Consider the following 23,362-nt stretch of genomic DNA (forward strand, 5'->3'; position numbering starts at 1 on the left):
ATTTGATTGTTTTACCAATTGTGTTTAGGTTGTATGTTGAGCTCCCCATGCCCAAGCAGCCATATTGTATATGCTCCACTAGATTCTGAGCGCAGGTACTATTTATTTCTTCTTCTTTTATTGGAGGAGTTTAGCCTCTAATATATATTTATGCATTGTGTATAGTTTCTCTAACGTCCTTGAGGATGCTGGGACTCCGTAAGGACCATGGGGAATAGACGGGCTCCGCAGGAGATAGGGCACTTTAAGAAAGCTTTGGATTCTGGGTGTGCACTGGCTCCTCCCTCTATGACCCTCCTCCAGACCTCAGTTTTACACTGTGCCCAGAGCAAGATGGGTGCACTGCAGAGGGCTCTCCAGAGTTCTCTGCCTGAAAGCATTTTTGTTTGGATTTTTCTTTCTATTTTTTACTACTTTTTCACAGGGAGCACTGCTGGCAACAGGTTCCCTGCATCGAGGGACTGAGGAGAGAGGAGCAGACCTTCTTGTCAAAGATAGGCTCTGCTTCCTCGGCTACTGGACACCATTAGCTCCAGAGGGGGTGAACGCAGGTTCTTACTGGGCGTCCACCCCCGCAGCCGCGCCGCCGTTCTCCTCACAGAGCCAGTAGTACAGAAGTCGGAAGACGTCTCAGGCGGCAGAAGCCTTCAGCTTCACTGAGGTAAAGCACAGTACTGCAGCTGTGCGTCATTGCTCCCATACACCTCACACACTCCGGTCACTGTAAGGGTTCAGGGCGCAGGGGGGGGGGCGCCCTGGGCAGCAATATAAACCTCTGCATGGCAAAAAGACTATATACATGTACAGGTGGGCTCTGTACATGTATATAAAAGAGCCCCCGCCATATTTTCCTAAGTTTGAGCGGGACAGAATCCCACCGCCGAGGGGGCGGGGCTTCTCCCTCAGCACTCACCAGCGCCATTTTCTCTCCACAGCACTGCTGAGAGGAAGCTCCCCAGACTCTCCCCTGCTTACACACGGTGAAAGGGTGCTTAAAAGAGAGGGGGGGGCACATAATTGGCGGTTTACATATTACACAGCACTGATGGGGAAAAACATTTTGTGTTGGTCTCCAGGGTTGTTGCGCTGGGGTGTGTGCTGGCATACTCTGTCTCTCAAAAGGGCCTTGACAGGGATACTGTCTTCAGAAAAGGGGTTCCCTGTCTGTGTGAAGTGTGTCGGTACGCGTGTGTCGACATGTTTGACGAGGAAGGCTCGCTTACTGTGGAGGGGGAGTGTTTGAATGTCAGGTCGCCGTCGGCAACGCCGACACCGGAATGGGTGGATATGCTGAATGTCTTGAATGCAAATGTCAATCTATTGCATAAAAGGTTAGACAAGGCAGAAGCTAGGGATCAGTCAGGTACCCAGTCCATGCCTGTCCCTGTGGCGCCAGGCCCGTCGGGGTCTCAGAAGCGCACCATATCCCAGATCGATGACACAGATACCGACACAGATTCTGACTCTAGTGTCGACTATGAAGATGCAAAATTACAGCCGAAGGTGGCAAAAGGTATTCGGTACATGATTATGGACATTAAAGAGGTTTTGCATATTACTGAGGAACCCCCTGTCCCTGACACGAGGGTACACATGTATAAAGAGAAAAAGCCTGAAGTTACTTTTCCATCATCATTTGAGTTAAGTGAATTGTGCGAAAAGGCTTGGGACGCTCCAGATAGGAGACAGCAAGTTCCCAAAAGGATTCTTATGGCGTATCCTTTTCCACAAACTGATAGGATACGCTGGGAATATTCACCAAAAGTGGACAAGGCGCTGACACGCTTGTCCAAAAAGGTGGCACTGCCTTCTCAGGATACGGCTTCCCTCAAGGAACCGGACGATCGCAGGCAGGAAATTACCTTGAAGCACATTTACACTCACTCCGGTACTATTGCTAGACCGGCTATGGCGTCGGCCTGAGTTTGTAGTGCAGTTGTGGCATGGGCAGATTCCTTATCTACGGAGATTGACACCTTAGATAGGGATGCCATTCAAATGACCATAGAGCATATCAGAGATGCTGCCTTGTATATGAGAGATGCTCAGAGAGACATTTGTTTATTAAGCTCCAGAATAAATGCTATGTCTATTTCTGCTAGGCGACTCCTGTGGACCCAGCAGTGGACGGGGGATGCCGATTCTAAGCGGCACATGGAGTCCTTGCCGTACAAGGGGGAGGAGTAGTTTGGAGACGGCCTCTCGGACCTTGTCTCTATGGCTACGGCTGGTAAGTCGAATTTCTTACCTTATGTCCCCCCGCAGCATACTAAGAAGGCACCTCATTATCAAATGCAGTCCTTTTGTTCCAATAAAAACAAGAAGGTGCGGGGATCGTCCTTTGTTTCCAGAGGAAAAGGCAGGGGAAAGAAGCTGCACACAGCTAGTTCCCAAGAGCAGAAGTCCTCCCCTGCGTCTGCAAAGTCCACCGCATGACGCTGGGGCTTCCCGGGGGGAGGCAGATCTGGTGGGGGCTCGTCTTCGGTTTTTCAGCCACGTCTGGTTCAATCGCATTTGGATCCCTGGGCAATAGAGATTGTTGCTCAGGGATACAGGCTAGAATTCGAAGACTTGCCTCCTCGCCGGTTTTTCAAATCGGCTCTGCCGACTTCCCCGTCAGAGAGGGAGTCAGTGTTGACAGCAATCCAAAAATTGTATGTTGAACAGGTGATTGTCACAGTTCCTCATCTCCAGCCGGGAGAGGGATATTATTCAACCCTGTTTGTGGTCCCAAAACCGGACGGTTCGGTCAGGCCCATTTTAAACCTGAAATCTCTGAACTTGTACTTGAAAAGGTTCAAGTTCAAAATTGAATCACTCCGGGCGGTCATCGCCAGCCTGGAGGGGGGGGATTGGATGGTGTCCCTGGACATAAAGGATGCATACCTTGATGTTCCAATATTCCCCCCTCATCAGGCATTCCTGAGATTTGCAGCGCAGGACTGTCACTACCAATTTCAGACGTTGCCGTTTGGGCTTTCCACGGCCCCGAGGATTTCCACCAAGGTAATGGCGGAAATGATGGTGCTCCTGCGCAGGCAGGGGGTCACAATTATCCCATAGTTGGACGATCTCCTAATAAAGGCGAGATCTCGGGAGAAGTTGCTGGACAGCGTGTCTCTGTCCATGAAGACGTTGCAGCTACACGGCTGGATTCTCAATATACCGAAGTCCCAGCTAGTTCCTACAACGCGTCTGACCTTTCTGGGCCTGATCCTAGACACAGATCAGAAAAAGGATTTTCTTCCGATCGAAAAGGTTCAGGAACTCATGACCATGGTCAGGAACCTATTGAAACCAAAGAAGGTTTCAGTGTATCTGTGCACGCGGGTCCTGGGGAAGATGGTGGCTTCATACGAGGCCATCCCTTTCGGCAGATTCCATGCGAGGACTTTTCAAAGGGACCTCTTGGACAAGTGGTCCGGGTCCCATTTACAAATGCATCAAAGGATCGCCCTGTCTACCAGGACCAGGGTATCTCTCCTGTGGTGGCTGAACAGTGCTCACCGTCTAGAGGGTCGTAGGTTCGGAATTCAGGACTGGGTCCTGGTAACCACGGACACAAGCCTCCGAGGCTGGGGAGCAGTGGCACTGGGAAGAAATTTCCAAGGTCTCTGGTCAAGCCTGGAGACTTGTCTCCACATCAACGTCCTGGAGTTGAGGGCCATATACAACGCCCTGCATCAAGTGGAGAACTTACTTCGGAGAAGACCGGTTCTGATTCAGTCAGACAATGTCACGGCAGTGGCTCATATAAACCGCCAAGGCGGAACAAGGAGCAGAGTGGCCATGGCAGAAGCGACCAGGATTCTACGCTGGGCGGAAGGCCATGTAAGCGCGCTGTCAGCGGTGTTCATCCCGGGGGTGGACAACTGGGAGGCGGACTTCCTCAGCAGGCACGACCTGCATCCGGGGGAGTGGGGACTTCATCAAGAAGTCTTTGCACAGATCGCGGATCGGTGGGGCCTGCCTCAAATAGACATGATGGCTTCCCGTCTCAACAAAAAGCTAAAGCGGTATTGCGCCAGGTCAAGGGACCCTCAGGCGGTAGCGGTAGACGCTCTGGTGACACCTTGGGTGTTCAGATCGGTCTATGTGTTTCCTCCTCTTCCTCTCATACCCAAGGTGTTGAGAATTGTAAGAATAAGCAGGGTCAGAACAATCCTCATTGTTCCAGATTGGCCACGGAGGACTTGGTATCCGGAACTACAAGAGTTGCTCACAGAAGATCCGTGGCCTCTTCCTCTAAGGCAGAACCTGCTGCAGCAGGGGCCCTGTCTGTTCCAAGACTTACTGCGGCTGCGTTTGACGGCATGGCGGTTGAACGCCGGATCCTAGCGGAAAAAGGAATTCCGGAGGAAGTCATTCCTACCCTGATCAAGGCTAGGAAAGACGTGACGTTGAAACATTATCACCGTATATGGCGGAAATATGTTTCTTGGTGTGAGGCCAGAGCTGCTCCTACGGAGGAGTTCCATTTGGGCCGTCTACTTCACTTCCATCAAACAGGAGTGACCTTGGGCCTAAAATTAGGGTCCATAAAGGTCCAGATTTCGGCCTTATCCATTTTCTTTCAAAGAGAATTAGCCTCTCTTCCTGAGGTACAGACTTTTGTGAAGGGGGTGCTGCATATTCAGCCTCCCTTTGTGCCTCCGGTGGTGCCTTGGGATCTTAACTAGTGATGAGCGAGGTTCGGTTTTACTCGGTTTTACTCGGTTCTCAAAACGGCATCTTATTGGCTATCCAAAACATGTGACATCCGTGAGCCAATAAGATGCCGTTTTGAGAACCGAGTAAAACCGAGTAAAACCGAATCCGCTCATCACTAATCTTAACGTGGTGTTACGTTTCCTCAAGTCACCTTGGTTTGAACCACTTAAAACTGTGGAGTTGAAATACCTCACGTGGAAAGTGGTCATGTTGTTGGCGTTAGCTTCGGCGAGACGTGTTTCAGAATTGGCGGCTTTATCGCATAAAAGCCCATACTTGGTTTTTCACGTGGATAGGGCAGAGTTGAGGACTCGTCCTCACTTTCTGCCAAAAGTGGTCTCATCTTTTCATGTGAACCAACCTATTGCCGTGCCCGTGGCTACAAGGTACTTGGAGGATTCTGAGTCCCTGGATGTAGTCAGGGCTTTGAAGATTTATGTGACCAGAACGGCTCGGATCAGGAAGACTGAAGCTTTGTTTGTTCTGTATGCGGCCAACAAGCTTGGCGCCCCTGCTTCAAAGCAGACTATTGCTCGCTGGATCTGTAACACGATTCAGCAGGCGCATTCTACGGCAGGATTGCCGTTACCGAAATCGGTTAAGGCCCACTCCACTGGGAAAGTGGGCTCTTCTTGGGCGGCTGCCCGAGGGGTCTCGGCATTACAGTTGTGCCGAGCAGCTACTTGGTCGGGGACAAACACCTTTGCAAAGTTCTATAAGTTGATACCCTGGCTGAGGAGGACCTCCTGTTTTCTCAATCGGTGCTGCAGAGTCATCCGCTCTCTCCCGCCCGTTTGGGAGCTTTGGTATAATCCCCATGGTCCTTACGGAGTCCCAGCATCCTCAAGGACGTTAGAGAAAATAAGATTTTACTTACCGGTAAATCTATTTCTCGTAGTCCGTAGAGGATGCTGGGCGCCCGTCCCAAGTGCGGACTTCTTCTGCAAGACTTGTATATAGTTGTTGCTTACATAAGGGTTATGTTATAGTTTTCGGTGATACTGTGGCTATGTTGTTGTTCATACTGTTAACTGGGTAAGTTTATCACAAGTTATACGGTGTGATTGGTGTGGCTGGTATGAATCTCGCCCTTAGATTTACAAAAATCCTTCCTCGTACTGTCCATCTCCTCTGGGCACAGTTTCCCTAACTGAGGTCTGGAGGAGGGTCATAGAGGGAGGAGCCAGTGCACACCCAGAATCCAAAGCTTTCTTAAAGTGCCCTATCTTCTGCGGAGCCCGTCTATTCCCCATGGTCCTTACGGAGTCCCAGCATCCTCTTCGGACTACGAGAAATAGATTAACCGGTAAGTAAAATCTTATTTTTTCTCAAGTGCTTGTAAGGGGATCTGTTCAATTTGCCGGCAGTCAGGATGCTGACGCCGGAATCCCGACAGCCAGCAGTGGCGCCAGATGAAATACTGGCACATGTGCTATTCCCACTCATTGGTGTCCACAACCCCCATAGAGTGGGAATAGAACCTGTGGCGAGCGCATCTTGCCCCCAAGCCCACTAGTGGACTCGTACCACTCGCTCTTCTGCCGGCATTCTGCGAGGCTGGATACTGCTGTCGGGATTCTGACATTCGGCATCCGCCTGGTGGGATTACATATGTAATCCCTCGTAAGCATTTCTTACCGATGATAAAATTCACTAAGTGCACAAATTCTTAACCATGTCTTGATTTTTTAGCCACCAATCTGCCGTACCATATATAGGTTGTAATTTCTCCACTTGTGAGCTTCGACAACTGTGCATTTTCACATACCAGCTCTATTCTACGTTATTAAATATAGAAACATGCAGTTCCTATTGCCTTACTCAAGTAATATCATGTGCTCTGTACGCATGGCAATTCATTTGTGGCGTGTGAAATAACATATGTTAAATGTTTCTGAGCTGGCTTGTGGCTGAGAATTTGTCCAACAAAGATGATAAATGATGACTCAGAGCCAATCCTTCAGGAAGATGACTACTTGCTATGTTGTCTTGTCACACAAAGTGACCACCGAGTCATGAGAGCTTGATGATTATTCTTTGATTTTATCAAAAGATTGGTTTCCACCCATTTACCCCTTTTTGAGGACAAATGTTTTTGCATCTTGTTTTCTGGCTTACTGTGAACAAGGCATTGTTTTATCTCTGTGTCTTTACAGAATTGTTAAGGGGGGTACACACGGAGAGAGCCGTGCTTAAAATCTAAGCAATCTTGCTTATATTTTAAGCACGAATCTCTCCGTGTGTATGCCCTACAGCGATAGCGATGCGCAGTCCCGCGCGTCACTATTGCCGGTGCTAGATTGGCCTGAGTGGTCTGTGACAGATCGCTCAGCACAGATCTCTACCCATGTGTACTGGCCTTTAGACTAATTAGATGCTATTACAGTTCATTTAGGAAGCATTATTAACAACCCAGGCAGCTAATAATTACATTAAACATGAACATTTAGCTGTAGGTGCTTTTTTTTTTTTTTTTTTTTTTATCTTTTGCTGCTTACAACTTTGAAACAAATGCTTTTACTGTGTATACAATCAATTATTTTTTATTTTTTTTAAATGTCCGTCATCTTCTAAATGCGCTATCATGTATAGTCTTACCATTCTATCACTGTGTAATCCATGAGCTTCCCAGTTTAAAAGGATAGTATGGTAAGCCTAAAATAACCCTCTCTCCCAGGCGCATCTGTTGGCGTTGGATGAAATCCCTGCACAGCTTCTGTCATTGCAAATAGTATTGGCTGTTCTTAGAATCAAGTAATGATAACCATTCCCCAATGATAATACCTGTAGACATAAGACACGATAAGCATCAGGCGGACCTGCATTGCAGAAAGGGTACAAGCACGATACTGATAGGGCCGGGAACCAGCATCACTTCTAGATAGGACCATGCTTCCTCAGTGAGAGGGAAAACTTTGAGCTAGCGCCTGTTTTTATTGAAGGTAGAGAAAATACAATTGAAGGCTAGAACCCTTAGTAGGACAAAGAAAAAGTTGACCAGCATATAAGGAGACTACATACAAATTGATTACAGATGTGTCCTCGTATATCTAGCCTCAATAAACCACGTAGCGTGCAATGCCTGTGGCGAATGAGCAGTCAGGTTCTACTATCATCGGGTGTCTTTTTTTTATTTCTGCTGAAAAATGCATCTTAGTTGCAATGTGATTCGGCTAGCATGCACCTGGAGTCTGTGCTGACTAATTTGATATGCAACACTTGTATATCTGTGTGCGACTGAGCATCTGAATCTGCTTACAAAGTGCTTTTTTCCATACCAAGTTCCGTTGTGCTTCATGTACAGACTCAGCCACACACAGAAATACAAGTGCTGCATATCAAATTAATCAGCACAGTCTGCGAGTGCATCCTAGTAGCATTGCGTTGGGATTAAGCTGTATTTTCGCCCAACGCTAGGAGAGTCTCACGGAGTCTGATATGCTAAGACACATCTGTAGATCCACAATTAAGCAGGCCTACTCTGGGTTGGCAGTCCATTAGGCTTAAATTTCAGCTAACCCCACCAGTTTAGTTGGTGGTTCTTGGGTAGCTAGGCCTGGAGGTTCCTCTGAGCAGTTATTTATTACCAGTTAGTTACATAGCGTGCACACATTCTGCAGCGCTTTACAGAGAATATTTGCCCATTCACATCAGTCCCTGCCCCAGTGGAGCTTACAATCTATATTCCCTACCACATGTACACGCACACACATTCATGCTAGGGTTAAATTTGTTGGGAGCCAATTAACCTACCAGTATATTTTTGGATTGTGTGCAGAAACCGGTGTACCTGGAGGAAATCCACGCAAGCATGGGGAGAATATACAAACTCCACACAGTTAGGTCCATGGTGGGAATTGCACCCATGACCTCAGTACTGTGTGGCAGTAATGCGAACAGTTGTATCAGACAGCTACTTAGTTCTCTGTCCACCCATTTACCCAACTGTATCATTTCAGTCTTTGTGTGTAAGGATTTTAGCTCTGGTTATAAAGGTCTGTGTTCAGCTACAGTAAGTGTGAACCTCCTCTTCTCTGTGGATATCTTTGGAACATCCCCACGGCCAGTGTCCTTTAGATGGAGGAAGAGGAAAACAGCTTTTAGTACTTTACTGTTTTATTCATTTCTCTAAGTCCATCTGGGGAACACGGTTTCATTTTGAAGTTACTGATTTTTACGTTTTATCTTGGTTATTCTCTTGTTTGTATGCTAGACTTTGAGGCTTTGTAAATTAAAAACTGAAAAGGAGTTTAGTGTGGAGGAACTTTATACTTTAAAACTTAACCTATTAAGTGCCTGCTCTTGCATCCCTAATATAACCCATGATCAGTTTCCCCCAGATAGACTCCAAGAAATGGATTTAATAGTGATTTCTAGAAAAAAATCCAGTTTTTGAGTGTTCACTCCCCAGACGGTCACTGCATGTGATAATAAGGTCGCCCATGGTTACTTACAATTCCTTTACTGTCAATGCTTTGTCTTTTTGTTAACAGCGCTGCTAAACGATATTGATGATTAACTGATAACTTGTTGTTAGTCAGGGAAGCCAAGATGGGGGGTGGGTGCATATTGCCTAGACTTGTCTGGGGAACTCTGAGCCAGCCAGGTAGGCAGAGCTGTGCCCACCGGTACATTTTTCATAGGAGCTCGGGTTTTGATTGGGATGCAGACACACCTGCATGCTTGTCCCTATGACACACACTCTCGCACATTCTCACACGCTGCAGCATCGGTGATGGCAAGATGTCTAGGCATGCCTGTTACTGGTAGATCCATGGGCCGTTTATGTGCTGAGTAAATGGAAGAAGAGACCAAGCCATTTTCGTGGTCAGTTTGGTTGCATTTTCATAAATTTCTCATTGAGATCTGATAGATCTTGTCCTGCACACACAGCAGTTCTAATGCAGAAAAGTAGTAGTTGGGAGGATTAGCTTTATAACCTCTTTCTTGCTTTTGACTCCTGTTCTATATTGTGTGTAACATAGTATCTAAGGTTGAAAAAAGACAATTGTCCATCGAGTTCAACCTATTTGTGGTCTCCTATCCACGATTATTTTGTAGAAAATTTTGACTGAAGTTGATGACTGCCGTTATGTGTGTGTGTGTGTGTGTGTAGCATTTATATGTACAGATGTGTCCACTTACATCTAGCCTCCCTGCACATTTAACAGCCCTTCTAGTCACACCATGCTGTGTAGTGATGAGGTAGTGCGTTGTTTCTTTACATGTGACGTGACTTTTTCCATTAAAATATGTCTTATTCACATGCAGACACAGCCGCAAATGTACATAGAATATAGGCATGCCATGTATAGTCTTCTTGTGCGTCATATTGGCACAACACGAATAAGATGCATTTTCAGCAAAAAAAGATGCCTGGCGCTAACAGAGTTGAATGGGACCTGTCGGCTCAGTCACGCCAGGCATCTCCCGCTACATGGCGTATTGAGGCAAGATGTATGAGGACACATCTGTATATGTATGTGTGTGTGTGTCTATAAATAAATGTGTGTGTGTGTATATCAGTGGCATGAGGTAAGGCAGAGCATTTCCTGTCAAACGTTTAAACCAGAGTTTTGACTGTATAAAGTATATGAAAAATACAAAGAATATATAATATATTGTTTTTATTATTCTAATGATTTTTATAGTCAAATCTCTGGAGTGAAAAGTCTATGGCAGGTGAGGCAGTGTGTCATCCCCCCTCCGCCTACCTTTTCCACACATCCCTGATCAACACTTACCAAATTTCCAGCAGTATATACTGCTTCACCTGTGTATAATGCCCACATGTACCCTTTGGCTCATATATTGTGTGTTTATCTGGCTCTGGTACTAGCCAGCGACAACTCAGCCATTTACCTCACCGAACGTACCTGGCGTGTATGTATATAAGCATGTGTATGTATATAAGTGTGTGTGTGTGTGTGTGTATGTGTGTGTATATATATATATATATATATACAGGTTGAGTATCCCATATCCAAATATTCTGAAATACGGAATTTTTTGAGTGAGAGTGATATAGTAATACCTTTGTTTTCTGATGATTCAATGTACACAAACTTAGTTTAATACACAGTTATTAAAAATATTGTATTAAATGACCTTCAAGCTGTGTGTATAAGGTGTATATGAAACATAAATAAATTGTGTGAATGTACACACACTTTGTTTAATGCACAAAGTTATTAAAAATATTGACTAAAATTACCTTCAGGCTGTGTGTATAAGGTGTATATGAAACATAAATGCATTCTGTGCTTAGACTTAGGTCCCATCACCATGATATCTCATTATGGTATGCAATTATTCCAAAATACGGAAAAATCCAATATCCAAAATACTTCTGGTCCCAAGCATTTTGGATAAGGGATACTCAACCTGTATATATATATATATATGTGTGTGTGTGTGTGTGTGTGTGTGTGTGTGTGTGTGTGTGTGTGTGTATATATATATATATGTATATATATATATGTATATATATATATGTATATATATATATATATATATATATATATATATATATATATATATATATATATATATAAATAATATAATTTTTTGTATATGATATATATTTATATTAAACCGGGTGCTTAAAATAAAAACTCATAGTAGGCAGGTTTCCTGGTAAAAGTGTCTTTACTGGCATCAGACACTGTGCAATGGCATACACAGGCTTGGGCCTGGTCACACAGGTGCATAACAATAAATAAGCAAACCAACATTTAAAGTCCTAGCACTCTTTGTGCTCAACAGTGAGTCCACTGCAACGGCTTGCAGACCCACTTGCCATGGTCTTCCGGCACAGCTAACATCCACGGCACCTGGCACTACAAACTGCATCCTACTCGCTGGCCCTTTAAACTCTTCCTGTTTTCATTCCCGCTGGATCTGGGCAATCCACAAAGTCTGGAGGTCCAAATGATTACTCCAGGTGCAGATTTTGCAGGTCTTGTTTTCCTCTCTCTTGAAGGGTGCTGATCCCACAGAAATGTGAGCAATTGTGGTGAGGCACAACCCCTCTCACCACTATATATATATATATATATATATATATATATATATATATATACACATACACATACACATATATTACACCTTTTTTTCCACTCTGTGTTTGAACTGTCATTAAACTGAATATGAATGTATTTATAATGTGTATTCCATTTTTTTTTTTTTTTTTTTTTTATGTGCTTGCAGGGGATCAAGTGTTCCAGAAAATGACCGTCTGGCCTCCATAGCATCAGAGTTGCAATTTAGATCTCTTAGTCGTCACTCGAGCCCAACAGAGGAGAGAGAAGGTGAACATATTATGTTTAAAGTTAAATATTCACTTTTACTGTTAATAAATCAGTAAGGGTGCTTAATCCTGTTCAGATTTACTTTTTTTTTTTTTAATGCCGGCAGACATCCTTCCATATAGAGGGTGAGAATGATCTCCCTCAATTACTTCTGATATTGTCTGTGTGGCAGTGGTTTAGGCTAGACTGAGAGAGGCTGAATTGCTACCTCTCTTGGCATGTATTTATGATTTTAGCATTAGAAAATCTGTCTCCATTAGATCTTAAGTAGCATTTCTCCAACTCTGTTTAAAAATTGAAATATTTTAATGTTTAATATAATTTGAAGCCTTTAATAATAAATCCCAAGCTTTGCATTTGTTTCAGTTGTAGAAACCACCATGCCTGACTTGTGGTTTTGCCATGATAGCATTGTTAGCGTGTCCTTGAGCCCTCTTCAGAGAAGGATTCCGGATTTGGTGTTGGTCCATCCTGAAAAAAATACATATATATTTCTGACTAATGTGTTTTTTTATGGTATCTGTTCTTCCTACCCGGAAAAACTTTAAATTGGGCAAGTATGCACAGTATGGACAAAAGTATTAGGACACCTGACCATTACACCAACAGAGATTGTAATGACATTATATTCAAATACATATACTTTAATATGGGGTTGGTTCCCTTTTGCAGCTATAACAGCTTCCACTCTTCTTGGAAGGCTTTCCACAAGATTTTGGAGTGTTTCTGTGGGGATGTGTGTCCATTCATTTTGTAGGGCACTGATGGTTCAGGCACCAGGCACTGATGTTGGACGAGTAGGCCTGGCTCGCAATCTCTGTTCCAGTTCATCCCGAAGGTGCTTGATGGGGTTGAAGTCAGTGCTATGTGTGGGCCAGTCAAGTTCTTCCACACTGATCGCATCCAACATGTCTTTATAGTCCTTGCTTTGTGCATTGGGCACAGTCATGTTAGAATATAAAAAGGCCTTCCCCAAACTGTTGCCACGAAGTTGGAATCATAGTATTGTACAAAATGTCTTGGTATGCTGAAGCATTAAAAATGCCCTTCACTGGAGATGAGGGACCTAGTCCAAACCCTGAAAAATAGCCCCATACCAGTATCCCTCCTCCACCAACTTTCACAGTTGGCATAATGCAGTCAGGCAGGTAACATTCTTTCTTTTTCATCCACTAGGGGTCACTGGAGTACTCTTGGGGATATGGACGGCTTTAGCAGGACAGGCACTGAATATTTAAATTTAGTAACTCTCCTCCCCTCCATACTCCCAGAATACCTCAGTGTTTTTTCGGTGCTCACAGGAGTGACAAGCACGGGTGGCTCTTCCACACATACTTATTTATTTTTTTATTGTTATTCATTTTTACAACATCCCTTCCCAGCTTAACAAGAAGCTTGGTCCGGGATAGTACATGCTGCATGAAGCAGCTCCTGGCGTGTCAGCCCTCATTCAAGGAGCGCCCTCACGGCCACAAGCAGCTTACTCTCGGAGCTGCAGGACGGCTGGACGGAGCTTACAGCAGAAGCTCCGTCATAGCCGCAATTCTACAGGACTCAGGTATGCTGGGGGAGACAGGGCGGTCAGCTCACGCTGCCGCCCCGCTGTGTGGGGGGAACGCGCTAACTTCTATGCTCCGCCGCCTGCCCGCCAGAGCCGCCTGCTGCCGATTGGAGCCGCAGGCCGCCACTCACAGCAGCCACACACAGCTCCCCGCACCGCAGTCCGTTCCGCCGCTCAGACCCCAGCCGCCGCTCATAGCTCTCTGCACGCTGCTTCTCGGCTCCCGGCGCCCATTTCGCACCCGCAGCTCCCCGGCCGCTGATAGACGCAGGGAGCAGTGCAGGGGGGGGGGAGAGAGAGGAGTCTGCAGCTGTTGATTTCCAGACCGCGGACAGCGCTCACTGCTGCCACGGTCTGTTCCCATACCAGGCAGCGCAGCTGCAGGGGGAGGGAGAGTATGCCCGTAGCAGCGGAATATTATAGCAAAGCAGCATGGGTCTAAAGGGCGTTTGCAGATAGGCTGTTAAGCCTATATTAACAGGTTGTTAGGGGTTATAAATGTACCTGGGCACATAATTATACCCTAGACTGTTACTATGTCTGTAAGCATGGCATGGGGGCCATTTTAACCATTCTTCCTGTTTCTCCTTCCAGAACGTTCCTGTCCTACAACACTACTCCACTGGATGGCGCAGGGGTGTTAGTGGGAATTTTGGATCAGGTTTCTTATAGTACTGGCCACGTGCTCTGCACTTCGGTCATATATAGACACACCTTAGTAATACTTTTACTGAGTCGTGCAAACTGTCTGTCTTGTCTATTTGTGTTGTCTGTCTGCATAATGAGTAAGGCACAAAAAAGCAGTTTCACTGCAATGTCTGTAAGAGTGTGTTACCGGATGGTTCTACCACATGCACAGTATGTTTTGTAAATTCAGCTACAAATACGATTTCTAGTCCGATTTCTAATCCGATTTCATCCCCGGATCCTCAGTGGGCAATATTAGCGGATATAATGGCTGGGTTGCAATCAGAATTGGCCGCCACGAGCGGGAGGCGGGAAGATCTGAGTCTCGGGTGAGTCCGCCACAGATACCAGAAGGTTCTCCGCCTTTGCCAAGGTCCAAGTCCACTTCGGGTAGAAAGGATAATTAATTTATCTTATAATTTACCAGTTTCTGCTATGTTGCATTCTGACGATTCTATGCCAGACCTCACTGTGCAAGATGTGTATGAGGAGGGCGAATTGGACCAGCAGTCAGATAGTGAGGATATTGACAGCCCAGGCATTGATAATCTCATCAGGGCGGTGCGCCAGTCTCTGAAGTTTACAGAGACTGAAGAACCTCTGACAAATGATGAGGTAGTATTTACTAAACCACAGAGATCTCCAGTGTTTTCCTTTTTTGGAATCTCTTAATAAGATGTTAATATAAACACGGAAGAATCCGGATAAACGGTTTTCTATACCTCGCCGATTTAAGTCTAGTTACCCGTTTCCAGAGTCTGTGACATCTACATGGGAGAATCCGCCAGTGGTGGATTCATCTGTGTCAAAACTTACTAAAAAATTAACCATTCCAGTACCAACTGCTACTACGCTTAAAGACCCTTCAGAGCGTAAACTAGAAGCTATGCTAAAGTCCATGTATACAGCAGCAGGAGTGTTGCTTAGACCTGGTTTGGTTGGCATTTGGGTAACTAAGGCGCTAATTGTATGGATAACAGAACTCAATTCTGCCCTACACCTTATACTTCTCGCTGATCAAATCTGTGAAGCTGCTGATTATCTTTGTACAGCTTCTACTGACGTCTGTCAGGGCAGTTCTCGCCTTTCGTCGTCACTAGTTACGGCACGACGAGCACTCTGGCTGCATTCTTGGCAGGCAGAGGTCAAGAGAGGAATAGAAGCGTTACCTTACGGTGGCGAGAAGTTGTTTGGTCCTGAATTGCACAAATGGATTTCTGAGGCCGTGGGGGGGGGGGGGGGAGGAGAGAGTCTGTTTTCCTACCATTGCCTCCAACGGTACCTAGACGGAAATACTCTGGACCAGCGTTCAAATCCTTTAGACCTCAGCCCTTTCGAGGCCGTGGTAGAGGAACAACCACACCTGGTAGACGAGGTCGAGGACGTGGTTTTCAACAAACCACCACCAGTCGTCAGGACGCTAAGGTCACCGACAAGCCAGTGGCATGACGGGCTCCCAACCCATCTCGGATCTCCAGTTGTGGGGGCACGCCTTCAGACGTTCCATTTGGCGTGGTTCCAGACATACACAGATGGGTGGATCCGCAATTTAGTGTTAAAAGGTTACAAAATAGAGTTCGACTGTCTCCCGCCACTGCGGTTTTTCAAGACAGGACTGCCTGTGTCGGAAGACAAGAGGGCGGTTTTGCAAATTGCCATTCAGTCTCTGCTGGATTCAGCAGTTTTGATTCCGGTCCCTGTTCACCAACAAGGTCAGGGTTATTATTCCAGTCTTTTTGTAGTACCAAAGCCGGATGGCTCGGTCAGACCAATATTGAACTTAAAGGGTCTCAATCAGTACGTCACTTACTACAAATTCAAGATGGAATCCCTGCGGTCAGTAATTGCAGGTTTAGAGCCACAGGAATTCATGATTGCGCTAGATCTCAAGGATGCGTACTTACACATTCCAATTTGGCCACCTCATCAAAGGTTCTTACGGTTTGCGGTACGGCTAAACCATTACCAGTTTCAGGCTCTACCGTTTGGCCTCTCGTCAGCGCCTCGGGTATTCACCAAAGTGATGTCTGTGATGATAGCTCATCTCAGATCCCTGGGAGTGATAATAGTCCCGTACTTGGACGATCTACTCATCAAAGCTCCGTCTCAACAGATGCTCCTTAAACATGCGTTGCTAACATACAATGTGCTAGTTCAGCACGGTTGGATTGTCAACTTCAAGAAATCGAATCTGATTCCATCTCAACGACTTCTATTCCTAGGAATGATTCTCGATACGGTGAATCAAAGAATTTACCTACCAGATCAGAAAGTACAGGGTATTTGTCATCTGGTACAGTTAGTGCTCAAGCCACGTACAGTCTCGTTACATTTGTGCATTCGACTGTTAGGGAAAATGGTGGCGGCTTTCGAATCGCTTCAGTTCAGAAGATTTCACTCATGTCCTTTTCAACTGGATGTGCTCGCACAGTGGTCGGGCTCGCATCTGCAGATTCACCAGATGGTGCGGTTGTCTCCACGGGCCAGAGTATCTCTACTCTGGTGGTTCAAAGTACACAATCTCACCGCAGGGAAAAGGTTCGGCGTCTGGAATTGGATAATTCTAACGACGGACGTGAGTCTCAGAGGTTGGGGAGCTGTGGTTCAAAATTGTCAGCTCCAGGGTCTCTGGGCAGATCACGAAAGATTGCGGTCTATAAATGTCCTGGAACTCCGAGCAATTTACAATGCGCTACGACAAGCAGTGCACATGCTCCGGTCTCAGACTGTCCAGGTGCAGTCAGACAACGCGACTGCAGTCGCGTACATCAACAAACAAGGAGGAACGAGAAGCCGCATGGCCATGCGGGAAGTAGCTCGAATCCTCAATTGGGCCGAGCATCACCAAGTGATATTGTCGGCAGTGTTCATTGCGGGAGTGGACAACTGGGAGGCGGATTATCTCAGCCGTCGGGATTTTCATCCAGGAGAATGGGCATTAAATCCAGAAGTGTTTCACATGTTGGTCCAGAGGTGGGGTTACCCACAAGTGGACCTGATGACATCTCGCCACAATCACCAAACACCCCAGTATGTGTCCAGAACGACAGATCCAAAGGCAGTGGCAGTGGATGCTCTCACAATCGCGTGGCCGTACAGCCTTGTGTATCTGTTTCCACCGTTTCCGCTGCTCCCTCTGTTGCTAAAACGGATCAAACGAGAGTCTGCCACAGTCATACTAGTGGCGCCTCATTGGCCTCTGAGAGCATGGTTCTCGGATCTCCGCGGACTGCTTGCAGACGATCCTTGGCCGCTCCCGCTACGTCCGGACCTGTTACAACAGGGTCCGTTCCTTTACCCCGATTTAGCGCGGCTGCGTTTGACGGGGTGGCTGTTGAGACCGCCCTCTTAAGAAGAGAGGGTATTCCGGAATCGTTTATACCAACCATGTTACGTGCTAGGAAGCCGGTTACGGCAGCTCATTATCACAGAATTTGGCATGCCTATATCGGTTGGTGTGAAGCTCGTAAGTTTCCGACATCGTCTTTCAAGTTATCCCGTCTTTTGTTATTTCTACAAACGGGGTTGGATGGAGGACTACGTTTGTCTACATTAAAGGTGCAGGTTTCTGCCTTGTCGGTTTACTTTCAAAGACGTTTGGCTCTTTTGCCATCTGTACACACCTTCCTGCAAGGTGTCCTCAGAGTACAGCCTCCATTTATACCACCTACAGCGCCATGGGACTTGAATCTGGTTTTAGATTTTTTACAGTCTTCATATTTTGAACCCTTACAACAAGTGGATGTTAAGTTTCTCACTTGGAAAACAATTTTTCTCCTAGCCTTAGTTTCAGCAAGACGTGTTTCAGATTTGGGTGCCTTGTCATGCAAGCCACCGTATTTGGTGTTTCATGATGACAGAGCGGGACTTCGGACGAATCCCGCTTTCTTGCCAAAGGTAGTGTCATCTTTTCACATCAATCAACCAATAGTAGTTCCTGTGTTAACAGATGATTCAGGAACTTTGGATGTGGTACGCGCACTACGCGTTTATGTAGCCCGAACGGCTACAGTTCGTAAGATGGATACATTGTTTGTTCTCTATGATGCTGCCAAGCTGGGTTGGCCAGCTTCCAAGCAGACCTTATCCAGATGGATTAAACTAACCATACGTCAGGCTTACCTTCATGCTAGGCTACAGCCGCCTACATCAGTAACAGCTCATTCCACACGTTCTGTGGGAACTTCATGGGCAGCTGGTCGTGGGGCTTCTACGACGCAGCTTTGCCGTGCGGCTACATGGTCATCAGTGCACACGTTTGTGCGCTTTTACAAGTTTGATACGTTTGCAGCATCAGCTTCTAGCTTTGGCCGTCTAGTGTTACAGGTGCCAAACAGCTCTCCCGCCCAAGGGGGAAACTTTGGTACATCCCAAGAGTACTCCAATGACCCCTAGTGGATGAAAAAGAAAATAGGATTTTGGTACTTACCAGGTAAATCCTTTTCTTTGAATCCATAGGGGGCACTGGTCGCCCACCCAGAGCAGTTTTACCTGTCTTGTGGTAAGTTCAGTGGATCTTATGGTAACACATTCTCACAGAAATGTTCAAAGGTTCAAGTTATATCGGTTATGGTGTCAACTGTTTAGTTGTCAGTTACGTTATGTGTCAACTTTATTGTTGTCCGTTATGTTATAATGTTATATGTAATTCTCCATTGTTCATCCTCTCTATCACTCCTGTTCGGCTCAGTAAAAAACACTGAGGTATTCTGGGAGTATGGAGGGGAGGAGAGTTACTAAATTTAAATATTCAGTGCCTGTCCTGCTAAAGCCGTCCATATCCCCAAGAGTACTCCAGTGCCCCCTATGGATTCAAAGAAAAGGATTTACCTGGTAAGTACCAAAATCCTATTTTCAACATCAACCAAACCCAGACCCACCCATCTGACTGCCAGACAGAGAAGTGTGATTCGTCACTCCACAGAACGTTTCCACTTCCACTTCTCCACAGCCCATTCCATTCAACACTTGGTGATGTGAGGTTTGCATGCAAGTGCTCAGCCATTGAGACCCATTCCATTAAGCACTCGCTGCACAATTTGTTTTTACGTTAATACCAGTGGAAGTTTAGAACTCTTCAGCTATGGAATTAGTAGAGCGTTGGCGACTTTTACACACCATGCGCTTTAGCACTCTTTGACCCCGCTCTGTGATTTTACATGGTCTTCTGCTTCGTAGCTCAGTTACTGTTGTTCCTAAACGCTTCCACTTTCTAATAATACCGCTTACAGTTGACCGTGGAATATCCAGCAGGGATGAAATTTCATGAACCGTCTTATTACAAAGTTGGCGTCCTATCACAGTACCACGCTTGATGTCACTGAGCTCTTCAAAACGACCAATTTTGTATCACAAATGTTTGCAAATGAAGACTGCGTGGCTAGGTGTTTGATTCTATACACCCGTGGCAACGGGTCTGATTGAAATACATGAATTCAATAATTAACAGATGTGGCCAAATACTTATATCCATATAGTGTATTTAATTCTTGCTGGCAGTATTATAGCAGTGCAGTTGTAAATTTGTACATGTCTAATAAACTGGATACCTAAGCTTACACTATTCTCGGTTTACACTCATTGAACATTTTCTGTTTTTTGTCACCACAATCTGTTATGATACAATATCTATTTGCCAATTGACTTCAAAATTTGAAAATGTTCTGCTTTAATATTTTTAAGGGAGACAAAACATTTAGCAATCTCACTGGTGTTGAGTTAAATTCTTTTTCTCTGACGTCCTAAGTGGATGCTGGGACTCCGTAAGGACCATGGGGAATAGCGGCTCCGCAGGAGACTGGGCACAACTAAAAGAAAGCTTTAGACTACTGGTGTGCACTGGCTCCTCCCACTATGACCCTCCTCCAGACTTCAGTTAGAATCTTGTGCCCGGCTGAGCTGGATGCACACTAGGGGCTCTCCTGAGCTTCTAGAAAGAAAGTATATTTTAGGTTTCTTATTTTACAGTGAGATCTGCTGGCAACAGACTCACTGCAGCGAGGGACTAAGGGGAGAAGAAGCGAACCTACCTAACTGGTGGTAGCTTGGGCTTCTTAGGCTACTGGACACCATTAGCTCCAGAGGGATCGACCACAGGACCCGACCTCGCTGTTCGGTCCCGGAGCCGCGTCGCTGGCCCCCTTACAGAGCCAGAAGCAAGTGTTCCTGAAAATCGGCGGCAGAAGACTTCTGTCTTCAACAAGGTAGCGCACAGCAAGCTGTGCGCCATTGCTCCTCATGCACACCTCACACTCCGGTCACTGATGGGTGCAGGGCGCTGGGGGGGGGGGGGGGGCCGCCCTGAGGGCAATATAAGACACCTTGGCTGGCAAATCTACACCATATATAATCAGGAAGGCTATATAGGTGTAAAAATACACCTGCCAGAATTCCAGAAAAAGCGGGAGAAGTCCGCCGGAAAAGGGGCCATCTCCCTCAGCACACTGGCGCCATTTTTCCCTCACAGCTCCGCTGGAAGGACGCTCCCTGGCTCTCCCCTGCAGTGTCAAGCTACATAAGGGTAAAAAAGAGAGGGGGGGCACTAAATTTAGGCGCAGTATATATAATATAAGCAGCTATAAGTGAAAAACACTCATTTATAGTGGGATCCCTGTGTTATATAGCGCTCTGGTGTGTGCTGGCATACTCTCTCTCTGTCTCCCCAAAGGGCTTTGTGGGGTCCTGTCCTCTGTCAGAGCATTCCCTGTGTGTATGCGGTGTGTCGGTACGGCTGTGTCGACATGTTTGATGAGGAGGCTTATGTAGAGGCGGAACAGATGCCGATAAATGTGATGTCACCCCCTGCGGGGTCGACACCTGAGTGGATGGTGCTGTGGAAGGAATTACGCGACAGTGTCGACTCCTTGCATAAAAGGTTTGACGACATACAAAATGTGGGACAGCCGGCTTCTCAGCCTGTGCCTGCCCAGGCGTCTCAAAAGTCATCAGGGGCTCTAAAACGCCCGCTACCTCAGATGGCAGACACAGATGTCGACACGGATACTGACTCCAGTGTCGACGACGATGAGACTAATGTAACTTCCAATAGGGCCACACGTTACATGATTGAGGCAATGAAAAATGTGTTACACATTTCTGATGTTACCCCGGGTACCACAAAAAAGGGTATTATGTTTGGAGAGAAAAAACTACCAGTGGTTTTTCCTCCATCTGAGGAATTAAATAAAGTGTGTGAAGAAGCGTGGGCTTCCCCTGATAAGAAACTGGTAATTTCTAAGAGGTTACTAATGGCGTACCCTTTCCCGCCAGAGGATAGGTCACGTTGGGAAACATCCCCTAGGGTGGATAAAGCGTTCACACGCTTGTCAAAGAAGGTGGCACTACCGTCTCCGGATACGGCCGCCCTGAAGGAATCTGCTGATAGAAAGCAGGAGGCTATCCTGAAGTCTATATATACACACACACAGGTGTTATACTAAGACCTGCTATTGCTTCAGCATGGATGTGCAGTGCTGCAGCTGCGTGGTCAGATTCCCTGTCGGAAAATATTGATACCCTAGACAGGGACACTATATTGCTAACCGTAGAGCATATTAAAGACGCATTCTTCTACATGAGGGATGCACAGAGGGATATTTGCCGGCTGGCATCTAAAATAAGTGCAATGTCCATTTCTGCCAGGAGAGGGTTATGGACTCGGCAGTGGACAGGAGATGCAGATTCTAAAAGGCACATGGAAGTTTTGCCTTATAAGGGTGAGGAGTTGTTCGGGGATGGTCTCTCGGACCTCGTTTCCACAGCAACGGCTGGGAAATCTACATTTTTACCCCATGTTCCCTCACAGCCAAAGAAAGCACCGTATTATCAGGTACAGTCCTTTCGGCCCAATAAGGGCAAGCGGATTAGGGGCGCGTCCTTTCTGCCCAGAGGCAGAGGTAGAGGGAAAAAGCTGCAGCATACAGCCAGTTCCCAGGAGCAAAAGTCCTCCCCCGCTTCCTCTAAGTCCACAGCATGACGCTGGGGCTCCACAGGCGGAGCCAGGTACGGTGGGGGCCCGTCTCAAAAATTTCAGCAATCAGTGGGCTCGCTCACGGGTGGATCCCTGGATCTTTCAAGTAGTATCTCAGGGGTACAAGCTGGAATTCGAGACGTCTCCCCCCCGCCGTTTCCTAAAATCTGCCTTACCAACAACTCCCTCAGACAGGGAGGCAGTGTTACAGGCAATTCACAAGCTGTATTCACAACAGGTGATAGTAAAGGTGCCCCTACTTCAACAAGGACGGGGTTACTATTCCACAATGTTTGTGGTACCGAAACCGGACGGTTCGGTGAGACCCATTTTAAATTTGAAATCCTTGAACACGTATATAAAAAAATTCAAGTTCAAGATGGAATCGCTCAGGGCGGTTATTGCAAGCCTGGACGAGGGGGATTACATGGTATCACTGGACATCAAGGATGCGTACCTGCATGTCCCCATTTACCATCCTCACCAGGAGTACCTCAGATTTGTGGTACAGGATTGTCATTACCAATTCCAGACGTTGCCGTTCGGTCTATCCACGGCTCCGAGGGTCTTTACCAAGGTAATGGCCGAAATGATGATACTCCTTCGAAAGAAGGGAGTTTTAATTATCCCGTACTTGGACGATCTCCTGATAAAGGCGAGGTCCAGGGAGCAGTTGTTGGTCGGGGTAGCTCTATCTCGGGAGGTGCTACAACAGCACGGCTGGATTCTAAATATTCCAAAGTCACAGCTGATCCCTACGACACGTCTACTGTTCCTGGGGATGGTTCTGGACACAGAACAGAAAAAAGTGTTTCTCCCGGAGGAGAAGGCCAAGGAGCTGTCATCTCTAGTCAGAGGCCTCCTAAAACCAAAACAGGTGTCGGTGCATCACTGCACGCGGATCCTGGGAAAGATGGTAGCTTCCTACGAAGCAATTCCATTCGGCAGGTTCCATGCAAGAACCTTTCAGTGGGACCTGTTGGACAAGTGGTCCGGATCGCATCTTCAGATGCATCGGCTGATAACCCTGTCTCCAAGGACCAGGGTGTCTCTGCTGTGGTGGCTGCAGAGTGCTCATCTTCAAGAGGGCCGCAGATTCGGCATACAGGACTGGGTCCTGGTGAC

At 46.5% G+C, this 23,362-nt stretch overlaps 1 protein-coding gene across 7 annotated transcripts in view; it reads left to right on the forward strand.

Annotated features, from left to right (window-relative positions):
- Positions 1-23,362, forward strand: part of MAP3K4 (mitogen-activated protein kinase kinase kinase 4) — a 219,894-nt gene that overhangs the window by 145,352 nt on the left and 51,180 nt on the right. For all 7 annotated transcript variants that reach the window (XM_063917525.1, XM_063917526.1, XM_063917523.1 and 4 more), the window contains one exon: positions 11,920-12,020. In XM_063917525.1, coding sequence (XP_063773595.1) covers positions 11,920-12,020 — 101 coding nt within the window. The remainder of the gene's footprint in view (positions 1-11,919; positions 12,021-23,362) is intronic.

The sequence above is a fragment of the Pseudophryne corroboree genome, chromosome 4, assembly GCF_028390025.1.
Source record: "Pseudophryne corroboree isolate aPseCor3 chromosome 4, aPseCor3.hap2, whole genome shotgun sequence".
NCBI lineage: Eukaryota > Metazoa > Chordata > Amphibia > Anura > Myobatrachidae > Pseudophryne > Pseudophryne corroboree.